The sequence below is a fragment of the Podarcis filfolensis genome (assembly GCF_964270895.1).
Source record: "Podarcis filfolensis genome assembly, chromosome: 14".
NCBI classification, from domain to species: Eukaryota; Metazoa; Chordata; class Lepidosauria; order Squamata; family Lacertidae; genus Podarcis; species Podarcis filfolensis.
This window is the reverse complement of record NC_139616.1, coordinates 5,383,480-5,396,012: the sequence shown is the minus strand read 5'-3', so window position 1 is coordinate 5,396,012 and position 12,533 is coordinate 5,383,480. Positions and strand designations below refer to the sequence as shown.

The window sequence follows — 12,533 nt, the reverse complement described above, 5'->3', positions numbered from 1 at the left end:
CAATGTGCTTTTTATGTGTTGTGCAAAAAGTTGTATACATGACAATTTCCCAGAAAAGAACAATGTAGGCAGCTGTACATTAAGGTGACATCCTCCTTTCACCTCCTTTAAAAGGAAACTATCGCTTGAAGCAATAGCTAAACACTTACCTGAGCAATCACAGCTTCTCTTGTTCCATAATATCTAAAGAATAGGTGGTCTGTCTGAATATAGAGTTGACAAGTGTTTTTTTCAGCCTGTGCAGCTCGTTTTCTTCTTAAAAGCTCTGGGCCATGATTGGTAGATTCTTCTGAAGTTTGCTGCAGCATACAAAGCCAAGGAGCTTAGCAATATAGATAAATAACACTTCTATACAGCCTTCCAGTTCAAAGAATACAGAGACCAATAGCACAATCCTAACCATGGCTACTTGGGAGTAAATCCTATTGAATTCAGTGGGGCGTACTCCTGGGTAAGTAGGATTAGGATTGCAGCCTCAGTTACACACAATGAAAAACAATCTGCATTAAAAACAGGGGGACGGGAAAGGATGAGAGAAAATAAGGCTTGTTAAGAACCTTCAAATCAAGCAGGGCTCCAACATGCAGAAGGTAACTGTGGGCAAGTGGTGACTAACAATTTGTATTGGCTGGTAAATTTTGATGCAGTAATATGCAAAGATGTGTTCAACACCGAAGCTTCTATCCTCCATCATGCAGGACTAGGCTGTCCTCTTTAGTGAGAGAGTGGTCTGACACATCTCTGCACTGTCCACAATTACAGTTGCTTGAATCCAGCCACATTCCCCTATTACCATACGTACTGGCACAGTGACTTGGCTCTTAAAAATGTTTGCCTCCAATTAATCTGGCACATGCAAAGTTTATCTAAGGACTAAGAGGAAATAAAATAGCTCATGAGCCAGCTGAATGCATGAATGAAGTTTCAATGAAAAAAGACACATTTCTGCAGCCTGAGGAAATTTTTAGCCAAGTTTTTAGGCCTGCTACTGACAGGTATTTAAAATGTTCTTAAAAGCTGCAATTAACTTTTAATCAAAATCAGAAAACCTAATAAATCAACTTAGCTTAATGGTATCCATGTTCTTGACTGTAAAGCTTCAGGAAATTTAATGTAAACTGCATTATCAGGTAATATGATTCAGATCCAAGTAACAGTTTAACTAGTTTTGTGCCATCAAGGGTTCTTTGAGCTCGTATTTCTCATACAGTCCTCCTATGAAATATATCAATTCCTTTTTGAAACTGAAGGGGGAGAGTGTGCAATAATGACATAGTTATCACAAGGCATGATCCTTGGTCATGGCTACAGTAAATAGCTCTTTGGCTTCTGGCTAAAGAGTGTAAGTTCCTTTACAAAGCTATGAGCATCCTAATATGGAGTAGTGGGGGTCAGGAGTAAATGATTATATTTATATACCTGGTTCATGGGCTCTTCTACACCAGTCATTTGGTACTTTCTCATTCTTTCAAATACGGAATGATCTGCACAACCACCTTGTGGTCCATATTTATGTGGGTATCCTAGAACACAAACCAAGTGACTAGTTGGATCTTAATTATGAAACTAGTGACAGATCTGCCTAATATTTGGAAGTTACTATCAAATCTGTTTAGTGAAGACAATCTGCATGCTTCCCGCATAAGCCGTTTTGAACTTAAGATATCCATTTCCCTCCAAGTTTAAAACAAACAAATCCTATTATTACAGTGATTTCAAAGTAGCTAAAAAGGGAAAAAAGAGTTAACTAATATCAATGAACAGTTTAATAAGGACTATGTCAGTTTTGATTATGCAGTGTTTAAGAGCTTGCATACTGGAGAGGCACAGAAGAACCAGGTAGTAGGTATGTACAAAGAGGAGCCAACAAAGAGATGTTCATGCTTTGATACCGCATGCTCACAAGAAGGCTGCAATTATTTACAAATTGTTTTCTAATGTTAAATAGTGCCTCCAGCTGCAACTTAGTTATTACTGATATGAGTAATAATTAGGCCCAAATGCCACTGCTACCAGCAGGTTGCACAAGCAGAGGACTCATTCACTGTAACACTAACATGGCTTACTATAAATGTGAGAGAGTGTGGATACTGTGCTCCTCCTCTGGACCTCCTGTGAGGTTAAGCCATGGTTTCGCTTTAAAAGGTTATCCATTTTTTTTTTGCTTGTGGTTTGTCTCACTATGGACAAGACCATGAGCTGTAAACTCTAAAGCAGACTTTGGTTACAAGCTCATGGTTCGTCTAGAGGAAGCTAATAAAGGAATTTAAACAAACCAAGAGATATGTATCAGGCGATATAGGTGGCCTCACAAAAATCTCATCTGTCAAAGGCCAAGGTAAAGGGGGTGTCTTCAGCAAACAACGAAAACCCATTATGCCCCCTCCTGGGCTGCCACCCCTTCCCCATGATTCTTGAGGGCAATGAAACTGCCAAGTAGGCCCTCTCTGCACATATTAACATCTGACAGGATCTGTAAGGAAAGAGGTAGTTCTTCAGCTACTTGGGGCCTGAGTAATTTAGCGCTTTATGGCAGCATCTTGAACTGGGCTCAGAAACTAACTGGCAACCAATACAGCTGTTTCAAAACAAAGGTAATGTACATTTTACATGAAACCCCAGCTGATCACATGGCTGCAGTATTTTAGACAAGATGAAGTTGACAAATCATGTTCAAGGCCAGCCCCACATACTGCACATTGCAACAGTCTGATTGGGAGGTTACCAGAGCATGGAGTCCAGTGACCAGGTAACATACCCTGACTGGCTCTCAGGTAGCATTCTTGAGGCAAAGAAGCAGCATGGCCAATAAAAAATAATAATTTAATAATAAATTTAAAAAATACAGCCAGGCATTATAGGAGTTGTAGTCCAGGAGCATCTGCAAGGTTAGCCAGCCCTTTAGTAAGATGCCTAACTCATGCTCTAGAAGAACACTGGCATTACTCATGTGTTTGTTTGGACCTGAACTCGGTCAAAGAAGGAGAAGCAATATATATTAATTTGGGGTTTATTTTTTCCATCCCAATTAAGTAAATGATGCTATAATACAAAATATACATGTCATCTATGACTTCTAGGGCTGGAGGTTACTTGCGTCACCATTACTACTCTATACGATGATGCAAGAAACAGTTTGGTCACATTTGCACAGAGTTCAGCAGGACACACTTCACCTTATTCAATGCATTCCTGCCCCTAACCTTGGATCTTGAAGCTCAGGGGAAATTGAATTTTTATGCAAAATGCCCAGATTTCAGTGGGAGCTTTTCTGTCTTGAAACATGGTTGTAGATCTGAGACATGATTTAATGTCACGAGACCAAATCTAGTCTCAACAAGCACAATCTTCCAGGTGGCTATTTTCCCAACTGCAATCCTCTACAATAAGGTGAAATACAGTTAAAGTAGTAAAAATAGAATTTGAAAGCTCCAGTATTCACATCTTCACTCATTAAAAATATCATTTCACAAGAATACTGTTCACTGTATTATATTATGACTATTATTTCATTTTCCTGGTATGTATTAAGAAACACTATGACATAACAAACAAAACAAGCATTCCTATATAAAGCAAATCCAAGGCACTTGGTGGGGGAAGGATTCAGTCAAGCTATTTTTAGAAAATATTTAACAAAGTACTACTTAATGCTAAAATTAGATATATACCAGCTTTTGCATTCGCAATTTGACCAATTAATCAATATTCTCTTCATAATATCACAGCTTCGAATGGGTGCTGATCTAGATCTACTGCTAGATAGTTTCTTTTCTCTTTAAACTTTCTTCAGCTGGCTAGCTTAGTTACAGCATGGTGCTGATAGTGCCAAGGTCGCAGGTTCGATTCCCATAAGGGACAGCTGTATATTCCTGCATTGGGGGGGTTGGAGTAGATGATCCGCAGGGTCCCTTCCAACTCTACAATTCTGATTGTATTATCAGCTTTTAATTCTGCTCTGAACATATGAAAGAAAAGGGGGTATAATCAAATGTGCCAACAAGCCCCAAAGCAGTCCCATTTCCTACCACCCACCATTTACTTAGTACCAATAGTATATTAAAAAGCCACGATTAAACTGCAAATCTTGCTCTACGAGAAAATTTTCAGTGATTTCTGCATTTCGTAACACAGCTTTACAGCAGAGGTTTTCAACCTTTTTGAGTCCACGACTCCCTTGACCAACTATCTTTTTTCTGCAGCACCCCTGTGGTGCTCAGGAGCCCAGTTATATCACCCCTTGCCTGCAGAGCTGACAGCCTCTTACCCTTTCTTGAACACCCTCCCTCAGCCTCCTTTCCTCTCCTCTCTCCTCAGGAGACCTCTGGGCAGCCGCTGCAGCCACCCCTGGTATCTGAGCTGCCCCCCCCCCAAAGAGGTGCCTGCTCCTGCTACTCCACAGGGGCTTGGGCAGAGGATGCCCCCAGCTTTAGTGACCCTACAGAGACTGGCCAAAGGTGAACATAAGCACAGTACCTTATCTTGGGTGGCAGCAGGGATGCTGCAGCAAACAGCTGTGCAAGCCTTTGGGAGGCAGAGATGCGAGAGGGCATTAGAGGGGGGGGAGAAGGAAAATTGCCCATGACACCCCTGACCATCATTCAATGCACCCCAGGGTGCCGCGCCACACTGGTTGAAAACCCCTGGCTTACGGCAAAGAACGAGTACTAGTTAACGAAGACAATTCATCTCGAAACAGAATAGAAAGGATTTTTTAAAAAGAAAGAACCCTTATCACTTATATATTTAACATCACTAACATAAAAAGTATGAATCAAGATCAAGAGTAAGAATCTAAAATAGTTCACCATACTTTGAAATTAGAATAGAAAGGTCACCTTTCACTGACCACCAATTTCACTGCAACATGGACAAAGGGCTTTGTAGAAAGTGGACAAGATCCCCGCTTGAAGAATAGGCTTTTGTTTAAACTCTGAATAAGACTTCATTGTGATGCTAAACATATGTTGCATTGTTGTGCCTGAAAAGCTGCTAAAAGGATATTCCTGCCAAAAACTGAAAGATCCGGCAACCAACAGGCTCATCCATTAGAAATACAAATTCTGTCTATCTCAAACAATCTTCTCAGCTGATGCCGGTCTTGTTACCTTCCCATAGTGTAGAGTGCCTCAAAGCACAGGAGACAAGACTTCTCACAATCAAACACTCACTAAATTCACTTTATTCTCTGTCAACTGAATTTGATTTTGATCTGATAAACCTCAGACAAAATGATGGACACCGTCAAGGTGGTCTGTTTGTATAAAAACTAGTTTTCCAAAATGAATGTCCTAAACAGGAACATCAAGCTGCTTTGCTCCCATACATTTGGGTTTGCAGTAGTATCTTCTATCTCTACCTCTCCTTTGTAGCCTTGCCAATTCCATACTTCGCTTCCAATCCAGCTGCTAAACTAATAGCAGAGTAGGTATAGTTGGGTTAGATGTAAAGGTGGGGGGGGGGGGTTCTGCAGCTGAGAAAAATTCTTTGCCTGTACTGATGTGAGATCTCAAGGCAAAGTGGCTGCTCCTGGCACTCTCTCCCCTCAAAGGCTCCAGCTTCTCCTCCCCTTTCCCCCTCTCTCTAAAAAGATTTCAAGGCACTGCTATCCCAAGAATAGCTGTTGAGCTCTTCAGAGAGCAAGTGAATGCTCACTTCCCTGTCCAAAGCCCCCCACATCTCCATTGTTAATGCAAGACTCGCTGCTGCTGTGATCGGGAAGCAAGAAAGCAAGGAAGGGCGGTGGCAATAACAGGGTAAGAGGGGTCATGAGGGGAGTCTGTCCAAGTGTCAGAAGCGCACGGAGGAAAGGCCACAGAGCTCCCTTCAGCAAATTGGAGAGGGTCCGGCTGCATAAATTCGCATTTTGCGTTGGACCCTTCTTCCCCTAACTGACCCTGTCATGCCTCAGAACCTCAGCAGGGGGCTGAGAGTGACAAACGCCCAATGCCTAGCAGGCTTCCTCAACCTTGGCCCTCCATATCTTTTTGGCCTACAACTCCCATTATCCCTAGCTAGCAGGGAATTGTAGTCTCAAAACATCTGGAGGGCCAAGATTGAGGAAGCCTGGCCTATGCCAAGGCTTATCTACACCTGAATTCAATAAAGTTCTGGCCATTTTAATCCCACAGCATGCTGAGAAGAAAATCTCCCAGAGAGAGAGAGAGAAATAAAACTCCTCTTTGACGCCTTTCCCTTTCTTTCTACGCAGCTGAAGTAAACCAGCCGGGATAGTGCCCTCTTTCCTGCCGGCTCAAACTTATGGAACTGGCCAGCTCAGCAGCTGTGAAGAGCCCACCCAGACCTTTGGGAGAGGGAGGGGGGGGGAGAGAGACTTTTGCTGCTGCTCTGCTTGGCGAATCAGGTGTTTTGCGGGGCAGCGTGGTGCCCAGCAGACAGGCAGCTGGAGATGCTAGGAACAAAGGTGGCTCCCGGGTGGCTCCTGGACATCTCCAACCAGTTTCAAAAGGTCCGTTGCCAGTTGCAAAATGAGAACAGTGCAATGAGAATTTTGGTTGTTGATTGTATTATGTATCTGAGCTCATGAGTGAAGACTAACAGCATTAACTAAGCTGCTGTGATGGCAAGGGCTGTTCATAAACATTCTAAAGCTCAAATCTGATGGAATGTTGGTCATGCACTTTCCAGGAGAGGTGAAAATGCCTGAGATTAGAACCTAATACAGACTTTAAGGGCAGTAGCCTTGCAAAGAAGGCTGTGAACTGGGAAGGAATCTGAGGTAAGGAGGTGAAGGGGTAGGGATCCCAGAAGAAGAGGTAACTGAAGACAAACAGGACCTCAAGGAAGCTTAAAAAAAAAAAAAAGCAGAGGCAACAGAGAAGTTGATGAAGGTGGAAGATAGGAGCTGATTTGAACTATGTTTGGCTGTATCTTTTTAATTATCCTTATCAACTTTGGCTACTGATTTTACATAATATGATCTCAAGAAATGTACTATCCATTCCTTTCACTTGAACCCAGAAGTTCTTGACACACTGCCTGAACAGATAGCTTTTTAACCAAAGTTGGCAGGAGCCAGAGCAATGGCCCCAGTATACACTAGCACCAATTTGTCCTCCCTAATGAAGAGACTAGGCTGGTCTTTTTTTAAGACAACAAAGGGGTCATGGAAAGGGACAGAGAACAGAACACAACAAAGGAAAGCTTTATTGCTGGCAGAAATCCTTTCAGGATTCCCTAATGCTATCCTCAAGACATGGACAATCACTAGAACTGCTAAGCCACACATTTAATTTCAGAGACTGACAGCCAGTGCACCATATCCAATAAATTAAAATACTAAGGAAAATTAACTCCTCACATTGCTTCTACCAGGACAAACCTACAAAATATGTGCGGCTCTTGCCCACCCTTTATCTTGTATGATACTAATAGTTATTGCTTAAGAAACACATCTGATATAACATTCCAAGGCAACATACCTATGACAATTTATAGCTGTGATGTCACTCTTCAGTTACATGCATTCCCTAACGCTTTGGTAGACCAAGGATACATGTGTAATATCACTTCCCATGTGGTGTTGTTGCTGTTGTTGTTTGTACCCCACCATAAGTTAGCCCTTAAGCATCTGTCATCCCCACACTTGCAGTCAAAGAGATTTATGGTTTTTATCATATATTTACACAGTAGCACAACAGCGAATGCCTGTATGAGTATGGGAACAGCTTTCACACGGTTTGCTTTCATAAAAAATCAAGTGTCGCACCATTTTAGGATATTTGTGCTGTACTGATTATTTTCACGGTACATGATAAACGGAAATACTTACTAATATCATCTTCGTGATACATGACTGAATGAAAAGGCAGGGCTCTGTCCTTAATGTATCTTTCTGCTGGTTCAATATAGAAGGTCCCAGTGTGAGTCTTAATGAATCCTTCAAATCTTCCATCAACAACAGATCCATGGCTAAAGCTTCCCTGCTCACCTTTGGGGGAGAAATAAAAGATTAAAGAAAAAAGTGCACTGGCAGTTTTCATACTCAGGCATCAGCCACCAATAATTAAGCTTCTTAAACTATGCTTGCAAACAGCTGATACCCTCCCCTGCCAGCCGCCTTCTCCTTTAACCACCATTAACATGCTCTGCTCAAAGCGGGAAAGTTGCAGAGCTATCCCAGTTGCTTCAAAAATAATTGTATTAAATACCATGTGACCCTTATATGAATGCTTAACCAGCTTATTATAAAACCTCTACCATGAGGTTCTGTCACAGATTTAACCTCTGAAAATAATAGTTCAGTTGGCCAATCTTGCTGAAATTGTTTACCACTTTTCAGCAGGTGGCAAACAGTCAAAAAAGTAATACACCATTCTGCACATAACTGTACAATTCCAGTTTATCATTAGTTTTAATAAATAGTGAAAACATCATGAGCAGGGTCAGTTCTTTAATGTTTAAATTCCCACTCTCTTAACAAGCCTTTTCCTTAAAGTCACAGAAAAATGAAAAGGATGTCTTTTTGATAGATGTTGACTAAACTTATAACAAAAGTTTAAAAAAAAAACCACATGTCTCAATTATCCATAAAAAGACTCCTAAAATTAACTTTGTGAACATTATTTGTCAATACACAAATAATGAGTTTTAGCAAACAAGATGTCCTGCAATATTTCTGACGCCATCAAGCCACTTACTGATTTGCTGACTTTTTGTGCTATGAAGGAATGACAAAGGCTTCCTTTCTAATAATTTCCAAAAGGTTAAGTCATGTTAGTCTGCTATAGCTAAACAACAAATTGTGGGACACCTTAAGAACTGACAAATTTACTATGATATAAGCTTTCATGGACTACAGTCCACTTCTTCAGATGCCTTCAAGTGTTACAGGAAAATAAACACATAGCTGGTAGTGGTGGTAGAATTGTAAACAGTGCAATCAGAAAGAAATTAAATGGAGCAAAGTACAGAAGGTGATAGCTACATTAACAATGGCCAATAAACTTTTTTTTTTTTTTTTGTAAGAGCAAACATCGTAGCATTGGTAGGTCAACTGATACATGTAGTGTGATCCTAATTTTTTATATATTTTAAAAAACCTCCCTAGGTGTATCTCCATGAAGATCATTTCTCCTTCAACAACTAGAGTTGAAAAACACATGCAAAGTATCTGTATGTGTGTGAGTGCAGCATGTGCTATATGCATTTATTTGTGTGGCTTTATTCGTTTCAAAGGCATAACAGGGATCCATGCTTGGATTTTAACACAAGTAACAAAGGTACTTCATATAAATTCATACAAATAAATTATTTAATCCAGGTTTGAGGAACATTTGGCCCTTCTTTTGTAGCTGAACGACAACTCCCATCAACCCCAGCAAGCATGGCCAATAGCCAGGGATAATGGCAGCTGTAGTTCAGAAACCTTTGGCCATCTAAATATTGCTGAAGTGGCTTTAATTTGAAAGATGACTTACACCTCTGACTTACACCTTTTCTCCACTGGTGCAAAGGTCTCATGCAGAAGTTGGGAATATTTTTGAGCCCAAGGCCCACCTTCCTTCAGAGCCAATCTTCTGAAGGTCGTCCTCCAGTAGTGGGTGCAGTCAAAACAGTGAGGGGGTGCTACATGCAGGCAGGATGCACACATAGTGCACCTTCAGTTAAAGGCAGTAGGCCAGATGTGAGGCTTGCCTGAGGTAAGTAGCTTTAGCTTATGAGATTTGACAAAACCAATGGAAAGAGAGCACTTCAGCTTAAATCCACATTACTTGCAACTTTTCGAGGCAGTTTTTAGGTGGACTTTCCAAAAATATTTCAATTATTGAGACCTGATCTATTGTTCACTATTACAGTTAAAACAGATTTATCACTAACTTAAGACAACAACAAACTATTTAAATACAAAATGATTGAACTTACCATAAATGTGCCCAGTATATATGTGGGAGGTATCGTAATCAAGTACTTTATCTGATATCTCTAGCTTGAAGTCATCACTAAAGAGAGACATATCTCTTTTCATTCGAAGGTTAAATTGTCTGCAAAGGGAAGACAAGAGAACTTAAATGTAAACAAAGGAACATACAAAGCTGACTTCTACAGAGTCAGACAATTGGGTCTATCCAGCTCAATACTGACTACACTGGGCAGCAGGGGTTCTCCAAAGTTGCAGATGGCATTTTCTTCTAGTCCTAGCTGAAGATGCCAGGTGTTCTGGGACCTTCTGCATACAAACAAGGTACTCAACCACTAAGCTACAGGCCGTAAAGGTAAAGGGACCCCTGACCATTAGGTCCAGTCGTGACCAACTCTGGGGTTGCGGCGCTCATCTCGCTTTATTGACCAAGGGAGCCGGCGTACAACTTCCGGGTCATGTGGCCAGCATGACTATGCCACTTCTGGCAAACCAGAGCAGCGCACGGAAACGCCGTTTACCTTCCTGCCGGAGCGGTACCTATTTATCTACTTGCACTTTGATGTGCTTTCAAACTGCTAGTTTGGCAGGAGCAGGGACTGAGCAACGGGAGCTCACCCCGTCACGGCGATTTGAACCGCCCACCTTCTGATCGTTAAGTCCTAGGCTCTGTGGTTTAACATACAGCGCCACCCGTGTCCCCAGGCCATATAGCTCTTCAATTACAAAAATACCTCAAGAACATGAGCTGTTAAGAGTGTGAGTGAGAATGAACATCCTGAATCTTGTTAAATACTTTCCTTCTTTGATATTCATAGGCCATCAATGTAGCCCAATTATCCCAAAACACCATCTGGTACTGCAGCCATGCATTCCCAGTTTCCTTTATTATAATCTTTAGGTTTCCTATTTCAACCACTTATAGGAAAACATCTGCCCCCTGCCTAGAAGTACATATTAGGAATACTGCTCTGATTAAAGCTGCAAGAGACAGTACCACTTGGCAAAATCTTATAAGCAGGGGACAAAATACTTGGGGTGGGGAGTCAGATCTAAGCAGGACAATTTGCAACGAGCTTTTTTTCACTCCAAAACCCAGAAATCTTGGAGAAATCCATAATTTTTTATTAGTCAGTGGAGCAGGGCAATTTCTCTTTGCTCTTTCATTTCCGGCAAGAAGCCAAGTATAGGATAAAGCTCTTTTGCAGTAATCCGGTCTATTAACTAGCTGGGCCTACATCTACTTCTGTTCGTTAGTAATTCTAACTAAAAGAAACTAAGCTAACAGACAAGCAGGCCCAGACCATAACACAGAGAGGAAATTCACAGTTGGAACCACACAAGAGAGTAAAGGCTTTCCCAAAATGAATTTCGCTTTTCATTTAATATTGATGTCAGGTTGTCCAGTCCACCTGTCACAGGAAAACTGCCTTGTGGATCAAGTTTGTTCTGCAGGTCAGATGTCCCCTATCCCTGGTTTACTACTATGGGAATAAACTACCGATTTCTAAACACTATAAATACACAACTGACTGTTTTTTTAAGAGATAGATGCAGACACACCGGTTTCTACCCAGACAACTATCCACTAAAATTACATTCATTTGAATTTTATAAGATAAACTTCTGAAAGTTAGTTTTGGTAAATGTGAGTAGAACAGAGCTAGTGGTGTGCAAAGCAAGAGTAAAGGAAAAGAGAACAAACATGTGTTATTTTTTTCAGCTATTTTTAAAAAAACAATGTAGCTGCATTGGCTTATAAATGTATGCAGCAAGGAGCAATTTATCAATCATTCCTTCAGCACCTCAGCCTTGAACATTAACAGATGAAAAACCAGCTATGTATATACAAAGGAGATTTCATTGTGCCCCAGACTGTAAACCAGATTAGTCAAAGTCTGTCCAGTTCCTGAAAACTTAAGTCTTGAAGCCAACAGGTTGCCGAAAAAAGTTGCAAAGTGCTAAGTGCCTTTACACATTGAATGAAAAACTTGAAGGAATTCAACAGCCAAGAACCATAACTTTAAGTACAATGCAATGTTAATATTAAGTTAATTCTTTACCATTCCTTTATATTTGATGAAATTTAAGGAATATAAAGTAATAAGCTTGATGTGATACTTACCTTCCATGAGCATGGAAATCTAAGCGTAAAAATTGGTCTTCATGTGATACTGCTCTTTTGGCACGCTGGTGTTTTTGGTGTAATGAATCCACATCATATGACAGGCCTTCATAATGTCTTATGTGTTTATTTAGAGGATTTCCGTATTGACCTGTGAACAAAACAGTGGATTGATTAATCAGTCAGTCCAGGCACATTTCAGAAATAAGCGAAAGGCTCTTTCCCCAAACTATTTCTATTTTCATTCTCCTTTAATTTTCTAAACCTTTTGCTTAGAAAAGTAAATTGAGATTGTTAATACAAATTCAACGTCAAATGGTAGCGATATTCTTGCATGTACCAGTTGTAACTCCAAGGCATGTTGAAATACATTTAAGATGTTGCTTATAACTTATATTTTTGATTCCAAACCCTATTACTTCAGATTAAGAAATATCAAATATTTTCAATAGACAGTCAGGATAACTTGTCCTTTTAAGAACTATAAAAATACACACTAGGAAGTACCTACCAAGCCAATCACCAAAA

The 12,533-nt window shown here is 40.6% G+C and overlaps 1 protein-coding gene across 1 annotated transcript in view; it reads right to left on the bottom strand.

Annotated features, from left to right (window-relative positions):
• ADAM10 (ADAM metallopeptidase domain 10) overlaps window positions 1-12,533 on the bottom strand; it is a 47,901-nt gene that overhangs the window by 22,672 nt on the left and 12,696 nt on the right. Inside the window, exons 2-6 of the mRNA XM_083586500.1 lie at window positions 12,006-12,156; window positions 9,886-10,004; window positions 7,793-7,951; window positions 1,420-1,523; window positions 150-299 (exon numbers count right to left, since the gene is read on the bottom strand). Coding sequence (XP_083442626.1) covers window positions 150-299; window positions 1,420-1,523; window positions 7,793-7,951; window positions 9,886-10,004; window positions 12,006-12,156 — 683 coding nt within the window. The remainder of the gene's footprint in view (window positions 1-149; window positions 300-1,419; window positions 1,524-7,792; window positions 7,952-9,885; window positions 10,005-12,005; window positions 12,157-12,533) is intronic.